The sequence below is a fragment of the Leuciscus leuciscus genome (assembly GCF_965113295.1).
Source record: "Leuciscus leuciscus genome assembly, chromosome: 22".
In the NCBI taxonomy this organism is placed as follows: Eukaryota; Metazoa; Chordata; class Actinopteri; order Cypriniformes; family Leuciscidae; genus Leuciscus; species Leuciscus leuciscus.
The window spans coordinates 13,408,169-13,424,270 of NC_138746.1; the positions used below are offsets into that span (position 1 = coordinate 13,408,169).

At 37.4% G+C, this 16,102-nt stretch overlaps 1 protein-coding gene across 2 annotated transcripts in view; it reads right to left on the bottom strand.

Annotated features, from left to right (window-relative positions):
* Positions 1–159: 159 nt before the first annotated feature.
* galnt2 (UDP-N-acetyl-alpha-D-galactosamine:polypeptide N-acetylgalactosaminyltransferase 2) overlaps positions 160–16,102 on the bottom strand; it is a 76,581-nt gene continuing 60,638 nt past the window's right edge. The window contains exons 6-16 of one of the 2 annotated variants that reach the window (XM_082153832.1): positions 15,128–15,193; positions 12,701–12,822; positions 10,388–10,475; positions 9,231–9,318; positions 7,632–7,735; positions 6,321–6,447; positions 5,155–5,247; positions 4,836–4,919; positions 4,176–4,320; positions 2,868–2,987; positions 160–2,780 (exon numbers count right to left, since the gene is read on the bottom strand). In XM_082153832.1, coding sequence (XP_082009958.1) covers positions 2,625–2,780; positions 2,868–2,987; positions 4,176–4,320; positions 4,836–4,919; positions 5,155–5,247; positions 6,321–6,447; positions 7,632–7,735; positions 9,231–9,318; positions 10,388–10,475; positions 12,701–12,822; positions 15,128–15,193 — 1,193 coding nt within the window. In that variant the 3' untranslated portion in view covers positions 160–2,624. The remainder of the gene's footprint in view (positions 2,781–2,867; positions 2,988–4,175; positions 4,321–4,835; positions 4,920–5,154; positions 5,248–6,320; positions 6,448–7,631; positions 7,736–9,230; positions 9,319–10,387; positions 10,476–12,700; positions 12,823–15,127; positions 15,194–16,102) is intronic. The other variant, XM_082153833.1, reaches the window with a different exon arrangement.

Genomic DNA, 16,102 nt, shown 5'->3' on the forward strand with positions numbered 1-16,102 from the left:
AAAACAGTATTTTTTTACGGTGTCACATACTGTAAATATAAATATAATTTACAATGCAAAAATTCTAATGGTCCTCGAAGTAGAACATAACCCTGATTTTTATGCAATTATTTTTCCTTTTAGTTTTGTTAATATGTGACAACACTAAATGACACTGGATATGTATATAATTTTTTTATTTAAGTTAATTATTTCCCGTCATTCAAACTTTTGCAATATCTATAAAACAATGAACAAACACAAGCGCTGTACAGTTGACCAAATCACTATAACTGAACTGAATGTGTAAATGTACATGCATGGACATACATACTGTATATACACACATATACACTATTACAACTGTTGACCCCATGCTGTTTCCTTTCCCGTTTAATGCAACATCAAGATCTTCCTAAAATTGGCTTTCGAGGAAACTAAAGAGACAAAAAAGGTGGGGTCACATGTCCTTCATTTACTAAAAATGAAACAGTCCTAGTCTGGAGAAGAAGTGTTTCCATATTCAATCAAACAGCAACTGACTTTGGCACACTGTGCTATGTAAACATTTCATCCAATTCATAGATTCGCCATCATATATTGCTCCAAATTTGGCTGTGTTCTTAAAAAAAAAAGAATTGTTCAAAGCCCAAACTTTAAACCATTTCATAGGCCTCTCCTTTAAATGGAGAAAGGTGGCGTGATTCGCAATGGCAAAAGTGCAGTCCACATCTACACCTGCTTTCCCGTCCAGCAGACTCGTCTGTCTACAGGAAACCTGATGACGCCACAGAACACGGACAATCAAATACAGGTAGGTGGACTGATTTTCTTCCTAAAGGCCACACAATCTCTGCCCAGACTCTGCCCAGACAAAGAGCCTTCCATGTGTTTCTGTTGCCGTCTTCACACTCACTAATGGAGAACTGCGATTCTGGGACAACACAGGGTTGGTGCAGACGAATCGAACATATACAAGTCTAAGATTAACATAACACTTACTGCTGATACATGAGGAGAGCTGACCGAAAGGCAGTCAGGGACTCATTTAGTCTGGATTTCCTAGCCTACAATAAGTTAGTCAGAATGCTACGGCGTTATACATGAAAGGTAGGTGGGTTAACTGATTCGGTTTCACATATCACAGGCTTCTTTGTCTGTTGGATTTACAGTAATAAGTTCTGTTAAAATCAACTTAAGTACCACAATAATTTACAAGGTTTGGTTGTGAAAAAGTATTTCGGGTGATGAATTAAAAGGGAATTAAAAGGACACACAAACAAACAAACAAACCGTGTTGCGTTTCTCCATTGTGAGTCCATATGCTTCTCAAATGGGCATTTTGAAAGCTGCTTACACACTCGCACACAAATAAAACCTCACATTTTCTTTACAGTATCATGGATAACAAAGGCAGTAACTTTAAACCATGAAAAGAAGAAGAATGAGGATGCTCAAGTAATGACATAATGTGCCAGGTTTGGCCAAAGCTGCTGAGGATCATGACTGATCTTGAGAATAAAACATCCAGGACTTTAAGGAGGCAGGAAAGGAGACTTTCCAATGCCCATGTTATGATCCAGAACACGTACTGCACAAAGTCAAAAGAAATCATGGAAGATGAGGAGTAATACACACATCCACCTTTGCTCAAAACCTAAAGACAGGAGCAAAGCTTCAGATCAGCCTCTGCTTGGAGTTACCAGGTTATTACCATGATTATTTTACATAATACACTTGGCGACGTAAATAAAGGCTACATAGAATTAAGGAATAAATGATTACTGAGAAAAATGTGGCTGAGAAACATTTGTTTTGTGATTGAAGACGTTTTAGATTTGTTAGCAGCCAGCGCTACAGTATGTGAATCCAGCAGTCACGTTCTGTACAATGCCTCGGTTCTCCTTCAGAAAACACCAGGGACCCTTACGGAAAGCGGGTTGAATCTTTACACATTGCACCTTTAAACAGAAAAAGACAGATAGACAATTTCATAAAAACTAGAAAACAACAAAAATGGTCTCGATTTTTTTTTTCCTGCTTCCTGTGCGCGTCATGAGCTGTCCTCCACAGTCAAAGTGTGTCCGTGATGGTGCGCGCAATAAATGAGTCCTCCCCTCAATTCCATGAGCCCTCAACTTAAACCAAACCCAAACTAAAACAGTCTTGAAATCCAGTCCGATCACAGCGCAGGAAGGGAGCCTCCATAAAACGTCATTTACATTCAACAATATTTGTAACGTGACTACAAAAATAAAAGAGCAATGGATGTCTATTGTAAAAAAGAAAATGTGCTGGAATAAGAAAATGAGACACGAAAAGGCATAAAATAAGAAAAGACCAAAAAAAAAAATGGATCCTTTGCATCGGAAAATGGGAAGAAAAACTCCAAAAATGGATCCGATAGAGTTTAGACACTTAAGATTCACTTTCCAAGAGCTGGACAACAGATGAAACAGTGAGGTATATAGTTAGATGGAAATAGTCATCATCATCTTGTTTGTATTTTCGTTGCCCCGTGGCCCTTGAGGACCACCAGACCGCACCGCGGCGGCCCCGAGTCTGTATCTGGGCAGCGATTATCTCTGAGGGGCGAGTGCGTGCCCGAGGGCGAGAAGGGGAGGGCTGGGATGGGCGGTGTCGAGCTACGGCTGCAGGTTGAGAGTGAACTTCCACTGCTGGGTGAGCGACGGGCTGCACACCTCCACCGTCAGACCGCCGTTCCGCGCATTCCGGCTGTCCAGGCACAGATTGGTGCCAACGTGCCGTAGTTTGGAGTTGTTGTCGATCTGCTCCCATTTCTGCAACAGAAAAATAATGAGGATGATGTTGAAAATCTGAGTAGCAGCACTTCCTCCAAACCCCTGCTTTGAGCACAGCATGCTCACCTGTCTGCTGTCATTCTCCCTGCAGCCCTGCAGTTTGATCTGTGAGCCAGCGGTGCGATCCACCACCGTCAGGCAAAGGTCCATGTGTTTGACGGATTTGTCTTTAGTCAGGGCCCATTCCTGTTTATCGGAAACATAAGCAGGGAGCATGTGCAGTAAATACATTCATTCCACACAAACCTACACAGAAACTTGAACAAAAACAGCTTGGTGAGATGCTGTTACTTTATGAAATGCACATGGGTAACACCTTTGACAAGTTCTGAGAAGCTGTTATACAGTATGCCATTATCTATCATAAAAACCTTCAGCTAATTCTTTTATAATTATGCATATTTTATGATTTCATATGATGGTAAAAAAGTTGAAGAAATCAGCATACATAAAAATTTGATTAATAAGCAATTACTTGTATTTATTTTGTATTACTTTTTATCTACACACACACACACACACACACATACATATCTATATATCTACATATCTACATACATATATATACATATATATATATACACATATACATATATATACATATATAGATATAGATAGTTGTATACATATATTATACTCTTTTTTTAAATGTTTTAATTTTTCACTGTAGTACCATTAGGGAAGATAAAAAGGTTTTATATTATAATATATTTTTCATAAATATAAAAGTATTTATATGGATGCACTTGGTTCGATTGCTTGGTCCGAACCAGAGATCGATTGCTCCCCCCTTCCCTTTCCTCCGCTGATCTGTTTACATTATATTATTTGGGTCCAAATCACGGTACGCTTAGATCATTAAACTGCAGCTGCGTATCCATATTGCTAAGTAATTTAACCTTTTTACCTTTGCTAAGTAATAAATACATTTACTGCAAAAATTCTAAAGAATGCAGGAGTTAATTTGTGCTGAAGGCGAGCAAAAATGAAATATACATTCTCTCTGCTACCCTAGGCCTAGACCACCCTATTTAGGCAGGCTCGAGTACAGTTCATGGGTGTGCACCCGAGTTCGGAAAACAGTGTTCACATCATCCAAACAAACCGAACTCTGACAGCAATCGAACCCAGGCGTGCACCAAAAAGCACTAATGTGAAAGCACCCAAAGTATGATGAACCCTTTAAATCCCTCAGACCTGCACACCGAGAGAAGATAAAAGCAGGTGAAGTGATCCAGAAACTACCGTGTGGCCCTCATCTATACGTCACTCACCCTCCACAAGTGCATCGTTCCTTTAAAACTAACCCAAACTCACTGGCAAGTCCATCACCCAGTGCTCTGCTGCCACACCTGACATAAGACTGTTCAGTACCTGAGATCGGACTGGTACCTGATTTCCTCCTGCATTGTGGCACTCGTACACCCCCACCACACCATCAGCAAAGTGCCCCAGTGTGTCCAGACAGTTCTGACCCTGCTGTAGTGCTCCAAAGGCTATGTCCTGATGATCCGGGACCCTAAACAAGACAGAAACATCAACTTAGGTGTGATTAAGCTACCTTTCGAACTGCAGTCTCTGGTAGCAGACTGAAAGGGTTATCATGAATAAAGTTTCATTACTTTAAAGTCACAAGTCTAGGTAGACTAGACTCATGTCTAGGTTTAAGTTAAAGGCTCGTTTACACTTGGTGTTCACATTAGTCTCGTAAAAATGTTTTGTGATCCAATCACTCAATCCGCATTTGGAAGTAATCAGAAACATCTCGCCACACTACATTTGTAGTGTAAACACAAAAAGAACCATCTACTCACCTATTAATTAATCATTGTGCCAGTACAAGGGTATTAATTATTATATACAGCCATTGTTTAAATGGCTGGTTATGTATAGTAAACCATCTAAATCAAAAAGCTCATACACATTTATACACAAAACTTCATAGACCATCTTCAGATTATAATAGCACATGCAAACAAGGCCAAAGTGATCCAAAAGCTTTTTTTTATTATTATTCCCAGGTAATGCACTCACCGTAACTCAGGATAGACGTTGTCCAGATACCACTTAAATGGTTTGCAGCCTAACCTCTTCTTCATTTCCAGCCTGCTTTGAATGCTGCAAATAATGAGGAAAGTTAGTCAAGTGGAGTGCATTTCAAGGGTCTAAATGTTTGACGACTGAGATCTTCACCTAGCCATGTTTTAATATTATTCTTCAGTGACTGTGCGCACTCTTGTGGCCTTGGTAGTGAACGATGATCTTATCATGTTAAAGATAGTCAATGTCCAACTCTGTTCCAAGCTTTTCTCTTATGAATAATATTTGTTAATGAAGACAGATACACACTTACTTGCCATAGGGCACATTACGGGCTGAGGGCACAGCAGCGTAGTAGAAATTCTTATAATCGTCCATCCAAACTTCTGCCGCTCGCCTCGTGTTCCTGTAAAGACAAACAAGCAGATGAGAGTAAATTATACATTTTATATAGCAATACTGATGTTCTGCTAATGACCATAACATGTCAACTGCATTACTCCTAAATCTAACTTCGACACTAATGGACCTTCTGCAGCACATTACTGGGAGCTTTATAATTATGACAGAATGTCAACAAGCCCACTGATCACTGGCTGCAGTGCTGGATTCACCCACTGGATGGAGCATGTGAACCACACTACTAAAGGGTGTATTTGGCTTCAACAATCACAAAACATAAGATAAATAAAAGATTGTGTTCTTTAGCTACAGCACTGTACCATTGCTCACTCTGGGTGCCCAAAACTAATCTTTTGTAACATTATAATTGCCTTTACTGTCACTTTTGATCAATTGAAGGCATCCCTGCTGAATAAAAAAAATTTGTTTACTAATCCAATTTTTTTAAATAATATAATATAATATAAAAACCGTGACGCTTTGAGAGCTGTTGAGCGGAATCGTAAACACCTCTGATTGGCCATAATGTTCACGCGCTCATTGAAAATGTGTCTGTGATTGGCTACAATGATCAAAGCACGGGAGCGTTTGAGAGCACACAGAAGTGTTTTAAAAAACGGGAGGGGGAGCGTTTTAAAGCACAAGCCGGTCCGCTGATAGACGACTGCTTTCAAACGCTCCCTGTGTATCTGTGTAAGTGCTCAGTGAAAAGCTTCATTGATGTATATTTACATATTTTTGAAGTGCATGCATATGTGTGTGTTTATATATACTGTATATACACATACATACATATACATACAGTATACACACATACATACATATATATATATATATATACATATACATATACATATATATATATATATATATATATATATATATATATATATATATATATATATATATATATATATAAACACATACACATTTACATATATATATACATACATACGTGTGTGTGTGTGTGTGTGTGTGTTTATATATACATATATATTATGTAAACAAAAACTTATGTTAGATGTGATTAATCGATTTGACAGCACTAAATATATTATATTATAATTTGGTGGATACCTCGCAAACACAGTGCCGCTGCCCCCTGGGAAAGTGTATGGATGCTGTTTCCTGAAGACATGACCCACTCGACTGCAGGGAATGATCTCCAGGCTGCCTCCGCACTGCCAGACCCGAAATGAGATCTCTGAGAAGCACAACAGCAGTCAGAGATTAGTAAGACTTAACATACAACACACAAACAATCAGTTCATAAATGAAGATTTTTCAAACTGCCAAAACTCATAATTGCATGCGCGACATTGAAACAAACAAAAACAACATCAAAAAAGCACTACTCTGTGAAACTTCTTGGTCTTTGCAAACTTCTCAGACACAAATGCAAAACACAACGTTTTTCCAGGCTGAAGGATAATTTCAAGAGTGCTTGTAAACTTTTCCACAAGCAGCACAGCTGAGAAAAGTGCTGTGTTTGTGGAATGATTCGGAATTTCTTTCAGAATCCATCATGCCACAGACATTATGTCAAAGCCTGAAAAACTCCACCTCATTGAGTCTTACACTGCAGTTTCTATTCAAGTCTCGTTGCTAATATAAAAAAAGCAATAGTTCTTCTGTGGTGACCTGAATTGCCCCTTAGATGGGCACATTACATTTTGGCTGAGTAAGGCATTATCTCACACAATCTAATGATAGAAGTACCATGATCTCATATTCAGTATTCATATACGGTGGCGCCACAAAGTATCTGAACACTTAAGTCACACTCAAGTGACACAAATTCATGAATTTCATTATATTAAATTATAACCATGTGGCCTTTGTAAACAATTAATGCTAGACCTATTTTCAAACTTGAGCGATTTTTGCATGTGACCAACTGGTCCTAATATCATTTTAGTGGATGTATAAAGTCACACTGCCTTCAAACCCTCATAAACAGATCCTACTTACAAGTTAGCATAAGTAGCAATTACAATGTGAAGTGCATTCAACTGACTTTGGTAAGAAAAATGAATGCATTAAACAATTTACAGTACTATTTCTTTCTCTCTTTTTGATTTGCCTTGCTTTATAGGAAATTAAGACTATGATGCTTTTACATTTATCAAACATTTACTTATACACATACACATGTACTTTAAATGGGCAAATCTTTACCTATACATACACACACACACTTTAAATTGGCAAATATTTACCTATACATACACACACACTTTAAATAGGAAAATCTTTCACTTAATCAGTAACAGACACACTGGAACACTGATAAGATGCACTGTGTCTTCAGTCAGTCAGCTCCAATCAGCTTGTCCCAGCACAACAGATGAAATACAGGGCATTTAGAGAAATAAAGCTTCCACTCACCGAGATTCTCTCCGCCCCACACGTCCATCATCATATCGTACTTCCCCAACTCTTCAAAGTAGTTCTTATCCATTACAAAGAGGCCACCGGCAATCATGGGAGTCCTGGACAACATTACGCAAAATATGAAAAATTAGATATACTAAGCAATTATCTCACATACTGGCGATGTGTTTTATTTCAGTGGCCATTTGCGCCTTTATAAAACTCTGTGCTCATTTCACTCTCTGATGCAATCTGATCAGAGCCCCATAAACAAAGTCATTAAACAACACTGGAATCATTAAACAAGAATGAAGAGTGCGGTGTCATGAAGACTTTTACACAACACATCCCATAAAGGCACTGTCAAGAGAAACCACGCTGTTTATTATCTTAATGTACTTTTAATGTACTCGCTGCATGGTGATTGAGATTTCACATCACAGCAACGCACCGTCCATACAATCTCCCATTTCGGTCGCTTTACACCTTACTTTCTCTCTCCCGCTCGCTTTTAGTTGTTAATGATTCGAGTCACTCCCTGGAGGATGGACCTTTTACAAACAAGCAAGCAAGCAAGTGCATGGGCTCCTTGGACAAACTTCTTGTTTTGTTATTACAAGAACTTTATAGGATCCTTTTATCATGTTGACAGCATCATTTTACATTCGTTTACTGAGCAATGTTTAAAGCTACAATATGTAATTTTTTCGCTTCTAGGGGTTGCTAACCTCTTACAAAAACAAAGGCGTAGATTGATGATGCAGAAGGTTGAATCCTTTTGTCCCAAAGTGTCTCTGTCAAGTTGAAGTTAGTTGCGGACGTGGAGCTCTCGGCATCTTGAAAACGGCAAGCTGATATTGATCCTCATTTTAGTTCTCCTTTTGTCCCAAAGCTATAGTCCATAATGTTTGAACGAAACAACAACAGCGTGAGCGTGCCTAGACGTAACGCAGTTGTCCACGTCTGTCGCCACGGTTACTATGGCAGTACAAGCGGAAACCAAGGATAACACGGATATTACGTCATGCAGGCGACAATGACCAGGGACCAGCCATTATTTAAAATTGGAATTTCTCTGAAATTAAAAATCTTTGGGAACTTTTGCGATATTGTAAGTAAACAATTGCAGGATATATATCACACTGTGCAAGTGATTTTTGGATATTTTATTAAAAAAAAAACTTACATATTGTACCTTTAAGAGTATAGAAGTTGGACAAGGAAATCTTCAAAAAATTAAATAAGCACTTCAGCAATCAGTATTGTTATTGTTACCTAAAACAATTTTTTTTAAATGTCAGTAATGTAAATAAAACAAATAAATTAAATGATAAATATTAGATGAAAAACTTTAACTTAAAATGACAAATATTGACTTTGCAATTAACTGAAAAGTTTAAATAAATAGAAGTAAAAGTAGTAGTAGTAGCCCTGTAGTTCTATGTATCAAGAGAGACTCTACATTAAGCAATTGGCAATTAATTAACTATAGAAAGTGTGAGAAAAAAAAACAAGAAAAAAAAAACTCCCAAGTCAGCTGACAGTCATACATCACCAGGTTATTGATCCAAAACATTTGCAAAGCAGATATTTAAAGCAAAGAAGAATTCTTACTTGACAGGAGCAGTGGGGTTTCCTTGCCGTGCCCGTCTTTGTTCCAGGGTCATGTAGTCCCATTTAAAAACTAGATTCCAATCAAAACCTGGATAAAGATTAGACATTACATTAGGGATGAAGTCTGATTTTAAATGTAGTTTCAATGCCCTGCTCAGCCATGTGTCAGGTAAGGGAATAAGGGAGCATATTAATGATACTGATTTAACTGACGAAAAGACTGAGGGCTTTGTTCAAAATAATGCATACTACCATACTATTTTAACAGTATGCAGCATATACTGTATAATGTGTGGAGTATGCAAAATGTTTGCATGTAACATTTCTTTTTATGAAAATACATTTTACACAAACCTAAAAAAGTTTAAACAGATTATGTATTTTAAGTGTTAAGTGTTCAAAAGCAGAAATATGTAGAGAAGATAAAAAGTACTAACTATAAATAGTAACTATAAATAATTTTGATTCCCAAAATCAAAATATTGCATATCAAAGTGACAAAACTACTGTTTAAAATGTTTTTGTACTGTTTTACATAGTATACAGTAAATAAAGTACAATTTTTTTTTTTTTTTTTACTGTCCGCAGTATGCAGCACTGTGCTAGCATTCCATTCTGAACATATTCTAAAAGGCAGAAAATGTCAGATGAACACCACTATGATTCATACATCTGGGGGGGGAAGTCTGATTGCCAGTTAACCAGCACATAGACCTCTCACATGGATAGATCCATTTCCATATTATTTCCCACTGCATCCGGAAGCCTCTGAGCTTAGAGGAAAAGCTATTCCACTCAGAGATAGAGAGTTATTATGCCTAAAACCCCCAGACAAAAATCAATCAAATGGTTTTCATTCCAAAAGGACATTTCCTCTTGTTGAGATTCATCATGCTCTCTCACTCTTTTACACATTGTGCTGCCTTCACAGATTCTCTCTGTATTGCTCTCACTACAAACATGCATTTAAACATACCACACACATTATAGCCCTGCACATGAAATCTAACAAGAGACATCTGCTGTACTATCCTTAAACATGTGCATACTGTATATACATGCATGAATGGATGCAATCATATCACATACACACACAAACAGCTCTGGATAGTGATTTCACTGTTGTGTTCAAATAAGTGCTGATGAAAAAGATTTACCTCCTTTAAGATCTGCAGATGCCCCCACATACTGGAAATTGTCCATGTTAATGACATCTATGATGGGTGACACAACCCGAGTCTTATCCTGCCGAGAAGAATAAATGATGTGAAGCTGTTCTGACACTACAATGACAGTTAGAGTACAAGCATATGAAAACATCTCACATCTCTGATACAATGCATTCTTTAAAGATGTAGCAACTGATCGCTGAAAGTCCTGACATATACTGATCATGAATTAAGAAATGTGCACTGCACTGCTGTTACGAATCAAGGCAAATCCATCAGAAATACCTAGGAAAATCCCATTAATCTCATGAGCTTCGCTGACACATTACTGGAGTATTTAAAGTCAAGTACCATGAGTTAACACTCCAGAAAAGACAGGCAATCAACTGTACGTGACAGGCATGGAGATTTAACACTAAATGTAAATGTATTGCTCCTCAGACATCTTCCAATATTCATCATGACAATTCTGGGACACCCTGACGAATCAAATCATCCCAATGGTGGCTTCACCTCTGAATTAATAAATTCATTTGTCACAGTGCTGTAATGTTTCCACATGGCAATTTTTATTTAATTTTCTTATACTAATGTTATAATAATGCAATGCATTAATAAATTGGTAAATTAATACAATGGTTTAATAGATTAAAATTATATTTAAGTTATAATCTTTAGTTAATTGTGAAAGACGAATTGTTTTGCTGAATGAAAACATGCTTCGATTATTTTTAACTTGGTTTTTACTGTATTTTATTTCTTGCATTAAACATTTTGAAACGCATCACTTTTTGGTTAAAATGATAGTTCCTGTGATTGAAAAATAAAACATTTTAACAAATAAATAATACCAAATATAAGCAATTAAATAATGCCCAACTTTCATATGGGTAAAAACTATGCATAACAGTACTGATAAATGTCTTCTATATGTCTAGTGATGGAAAAAGACTTGCATGCCCCGAAATTCTGAACGTATCCAAGGGTTTGTTCTCACACAAAGGAGCCTATTCAGTGAATGGCACCAAAAATTACGCCAATTTGTTTTGCAGAATTTTTCTAAATTATACCCCAATGCAAATTTTGCCTATAAACAAAATGGTTTTCATAACTAATGGCTTCAAAAAGAATGTATAAATAAGATTAATATTATCAAAACAGAAACATATTTTTTGCCTAGATCGCTGAGCCCTTTGTACTGTACATTACCTGGAAATTCACTGTATTGACTGCATAAGGTTTGTATTAAGGAAAGTACTAATATAAAACTGGAAGAATGATGAGGACCAATGATGAGTGGACGCAACAAGTAGAAAAGTCAGTGTCAAAAAACATTAAAAACAGATTCAGTAGGAGTTCCACTCTTGACCAGATCTGTTCTGAAATTAAGGCTTACGCACAGAAATATCTGCTTTCTGCTTATAATATATTTTCAATTATAATAATTATTCCGGTTGAAAATAAATTCTATGTATAGGTACTTCTCCAGAAGCAGGACAACATTTAATTCATGCTTAGTATAATCATCATGATGAAGAGCTTCTGGGGTCACTAACTCCACGATTTGATTATGTGCTTATCTGAGTCATCCAACTGGAAATGAAGACACCTAACAATATAAATGGGGTTATGAAACTTCTTATTTCATTTCTGCCTGTAATTTGTACTCTACTCACTGTTATTTATTTTGTGAGTCAAAAGCCTTGAGGCAATATCCGAGTAATTATGTGTGCCTAGGGACGGAACTGAAGCAAATATTTCTTTAAGGTCAGTCTGATCCTGAATCAGACCGGACCTGCACATCCGCCATTGGGGCGTGTTTACTTGCATTCAACACCCCTTTGCGCACACACACACACACACACACACACACACACACACACACACACTGAGGTCTTATCTACACTCTCTACATGCTGTACTAACTCAGTGTTGAATGGCACTAGTTTGCCTCCATACTTTTCTTTATGACTTGTTTGAAAATTGTTGGCCATCGACAGCAGGATTGGACTCAAACAGGTATAATGAAATGGCACTGCAAGCAAAGTTTGAGCGTCAAGACAGCCAGCCAAAGAAAACACATTAACTTCTCATCCACTCTTCTCTTTTATCATCTTGGCCTGACATTTGCAACTGCAGTGAGCTGCTAAACGTCCGCTGCTGTAATGAGCATGTTTGATTATAGCCTCAAAAAACAATGGTTAATTTGCCAAATCTGAGAATTGTAAGACCCAACGTTTCTATGCTTGTTTGTGTGTCAGAAGAAGAAATAAAAAGACAGAAAAGAAAAACATGGCTGACCTCAGCAACTCTTTCTAGAAGGGGTTCCAACCAGTGTTCATTACACTCGCAGTGGCTGTCAAGGAAGGTCAATACATTGGCCGTGGCTGCATCCGCTCCTCTGACTCGGGATCGCATCAAGCCTGAGAACACACAACACACGCACACACACAGGATTGAGACTCAAAGCACTGATGCAATCAGAACTATGCAGAAGTTTGTTATCCCTATATCCTAACCTAATGATCTACAACAAGTGTGCAGGGCAGCATAATTAGTCAAAAGTTCCGGTACTTTGGTAACAAGTTTGGTAAAAAGTAATTTTGGAAAAGGTAATGATATGATGCCCATCTTGGTGAGGAATTATGTTTATTATTGGTTAGGTATTAGGTCAGTTATGTCTGAAGGGATTGTTAACAGGTAGACAAAAATCACCTGTTGAACATGAATGCAAATTTAAGCCTTAACGAAAAACATTTGTTTTTACTTTCACTTTCTTCGCTATCACCTCTTTGAAACTTTGAATCTTTATTTCTCTTACGAGAGGTTCTCTCGTATTGCGTAAGTTAGCTTACGCTACGGGACTTGTAGCGTAAGCTAACTTACGCAATACTCGTTCCCTCTTCTAGAGAGAACCGAGGTTACGATAGTAACCGATTACGTTCTCTTACGAGAGGTTCTCTCGTATTGCGTAAGTTAGCTTACGCTACGGGTAAAGTCCCATAGCGTAAGATAACTTACGCAATACTCGTTCCCTCTTCTAGAGAGAACCGAGGTTACGATAGTAACCGATTACGTTTTCCTTTATTAGTTATTTTCTCATATTGTCTTACAACCGACCAGGGAGTGGTGAAAAGGGAAGCATGTCACGAGACTTCCATCTCGCAACACCAAGGGAAGCGTGTTGTTAACACAATAGGTAAGGAGCAGGTGCTATTACTGTTTTGAGTTTTCTTAATTGGTATAGATTAGGTAGGGCGTGTTGAAAGCCTGAAGACTATTTTGTTTGTTGTATTTTTCTTTTCTTGTTGTGTTCGTAGTTAATTGGGACGGGGTTGTAGTTAAAATGTGGGTTTTTTTGTTTTTAACCCAGCTCATTTTCCTACTCCCTGTGAATGGTATTTGTGTGTTTTTGTCTCTCTCTTTTGAGCACTTCATTGTGAAGAAATATCTCCCTTTTCTCAATTTAAAGGGGACATATAATGAAAACCAGACTTTTCCCGTTTTTAAGTGATATAATCTGGTCCCCTTGTTATTGTTGGAGTATCTGAAGCTTGTGTAAAGCATCGGCCCTTTTCTGAATGAGGGCGGGGAGCAGCAGCTTATTTGCATTTAAAGGGACACACACAAAAACTGTGTTTTTGCTCACACCCAAATAGGGGCAACTTTGACAAGCTATAATAAATGATCTGGGGGGTATTTTGAGCTGAAATTTCACAAACACATTCTGTAGAAACCATAGATTTATATAATACATCTTGTGAAAAGGGGCATAATATGTCACCTTTAAACTCCCTTTATTCTTGTATTCTTTTTGCACCAGCACCTTGATCAAGACTACCAGGGTTAAAAGATCCGGGAATTTATTTATTTATCATACCACTTTAGGGACGTAATACTTGTGATTGTTCCTTATTTTCTTACCTACTGTAATTACTTAAATATAACAAAAGCCAAAACAAAAGCCAAACCACAAAATGAAACGAAAACCAAACCAAACCAAACTTGTCATCATGTCAAAGTATTTGGAACTCCTTTACTGTATGGCCGCATGGCATGAAGTAAAGAAAACTTGTATAGGATTATAAGTGAAAGCTCATCTAGTGGCTTATGTGGACAACTTAGAATCCACTGAAACATTCAATACTAATTAACCAATTTGCTTCTTTACAACCTCACAATAAAATCTATATGATCTGTATGAGTACATTTGTACATACAATGTAACCTCATTTCACTATGAGCTTCACCAGGAACTGAAACTTTAGTTCATTATTTTCTTAATATCAAGTAATTTGTGCATCAAAGAACGTTTGAAAGCAAATACAGAGAGCTTGCTTAGTTGGACTGGAATTTTATTGGAACAAAAGGTTTTGGAAACGAATAAACAAACTGCAGTTTTGGCTACAGAACAGCAGTTTTTGCTTGACAGATATATAAAACACCTTCCAAAAATACACTCCAGCTCAAAACAGACCATTTGCTTTTCTCTACTTTTATTTTCTCCATATTTGCACCTATGAAGTATGCAGTGCTTTTAATAACTTCATGCTGAGGCTGGTCACAATTAGTCGCAATAGTAAAACTTCAGCTTGTTTTAATAGATGCCTAGATTTTAATGACTACATAAGAGCTGATAGTAAAAGACCCACTCGCTCTTACATATTAACTTGGGTATAGTTTTGATTAACAGTGTTAATGTGATTCAGAGGGTAATAAATCACTCACCCTCTCGACGATCGTTGCGTAGGACTCTGACTTTCTCGATTTTCCCAAGTAAGGCACCATCTTCAGCTGAAAGTCCAAAGAAAACATTGTGTCAGCTCAAGTGATTAGGGCAATGCATCTCTTCTATTTTATATGCTGTAGTTAATATACACAGGAGAAATGTGGTAAGATGTGCCACCTCCTTAATCCAGAAAAGGTCTGCACAATTTTGTAAAAGTCACCATATATTTAGAAAGGGCACATCGTATACAGCTGCATATATGACTAAGAGATGCACTTCTTTTTGGTCTTGAGAAACTTTAAAGGCATGAAAGTGTGGGCCAAATTTCTTTGAAAAATCCAAAATTCTTTGAAAAATCCAATTTGGAGTGCTGGCAAAGAGAAAAACACCAGAAAATGATCAATGACTTTTTGCCCCAGAAAAACGTACATCCTGAGAAAGCTAAATCTCATAAAGGTAAAGAAAAATGAAAGGTCGGAGCAACATTTCTTATTTCCTTAAAACACTAATGAATTATGTCCCTTTTTTTAAGTTATATTTCCATGCTACAAACGCTTCTAAGTTCAATTAATAGCAGACACGCTGAAATATAATCAGGTGGATTTGTTTTTCCTTCCATCTGAATTGCTCGTTGCCTACAGATGATAACTTAAGAAAAAAAGAGCACAGTTTCCCCCACTACATATTGTAAAAAAACAAAAGCATTCATATTTGGTTATCCAAATAGAAAAGACCATACTTAAAAGCCAGTATGCAAAAGCAGGATCACAATCCACAGATGTAAAAACACAGAAGAAATGCGAGGACTAATAAGACCAGTGTCTGTCAGGCTCCCTGCAGCAGAGCGTTATAAAGCAGGGCAGCACTGCCTTCAGGAGATGGTTCATACAGAGTTCAGACATCTGAAGAGGTCAAACAAGGAGTTTGGCATCCAAAAACAAACAGTGTGATGGGATTGGGGGCTCAGGAACACG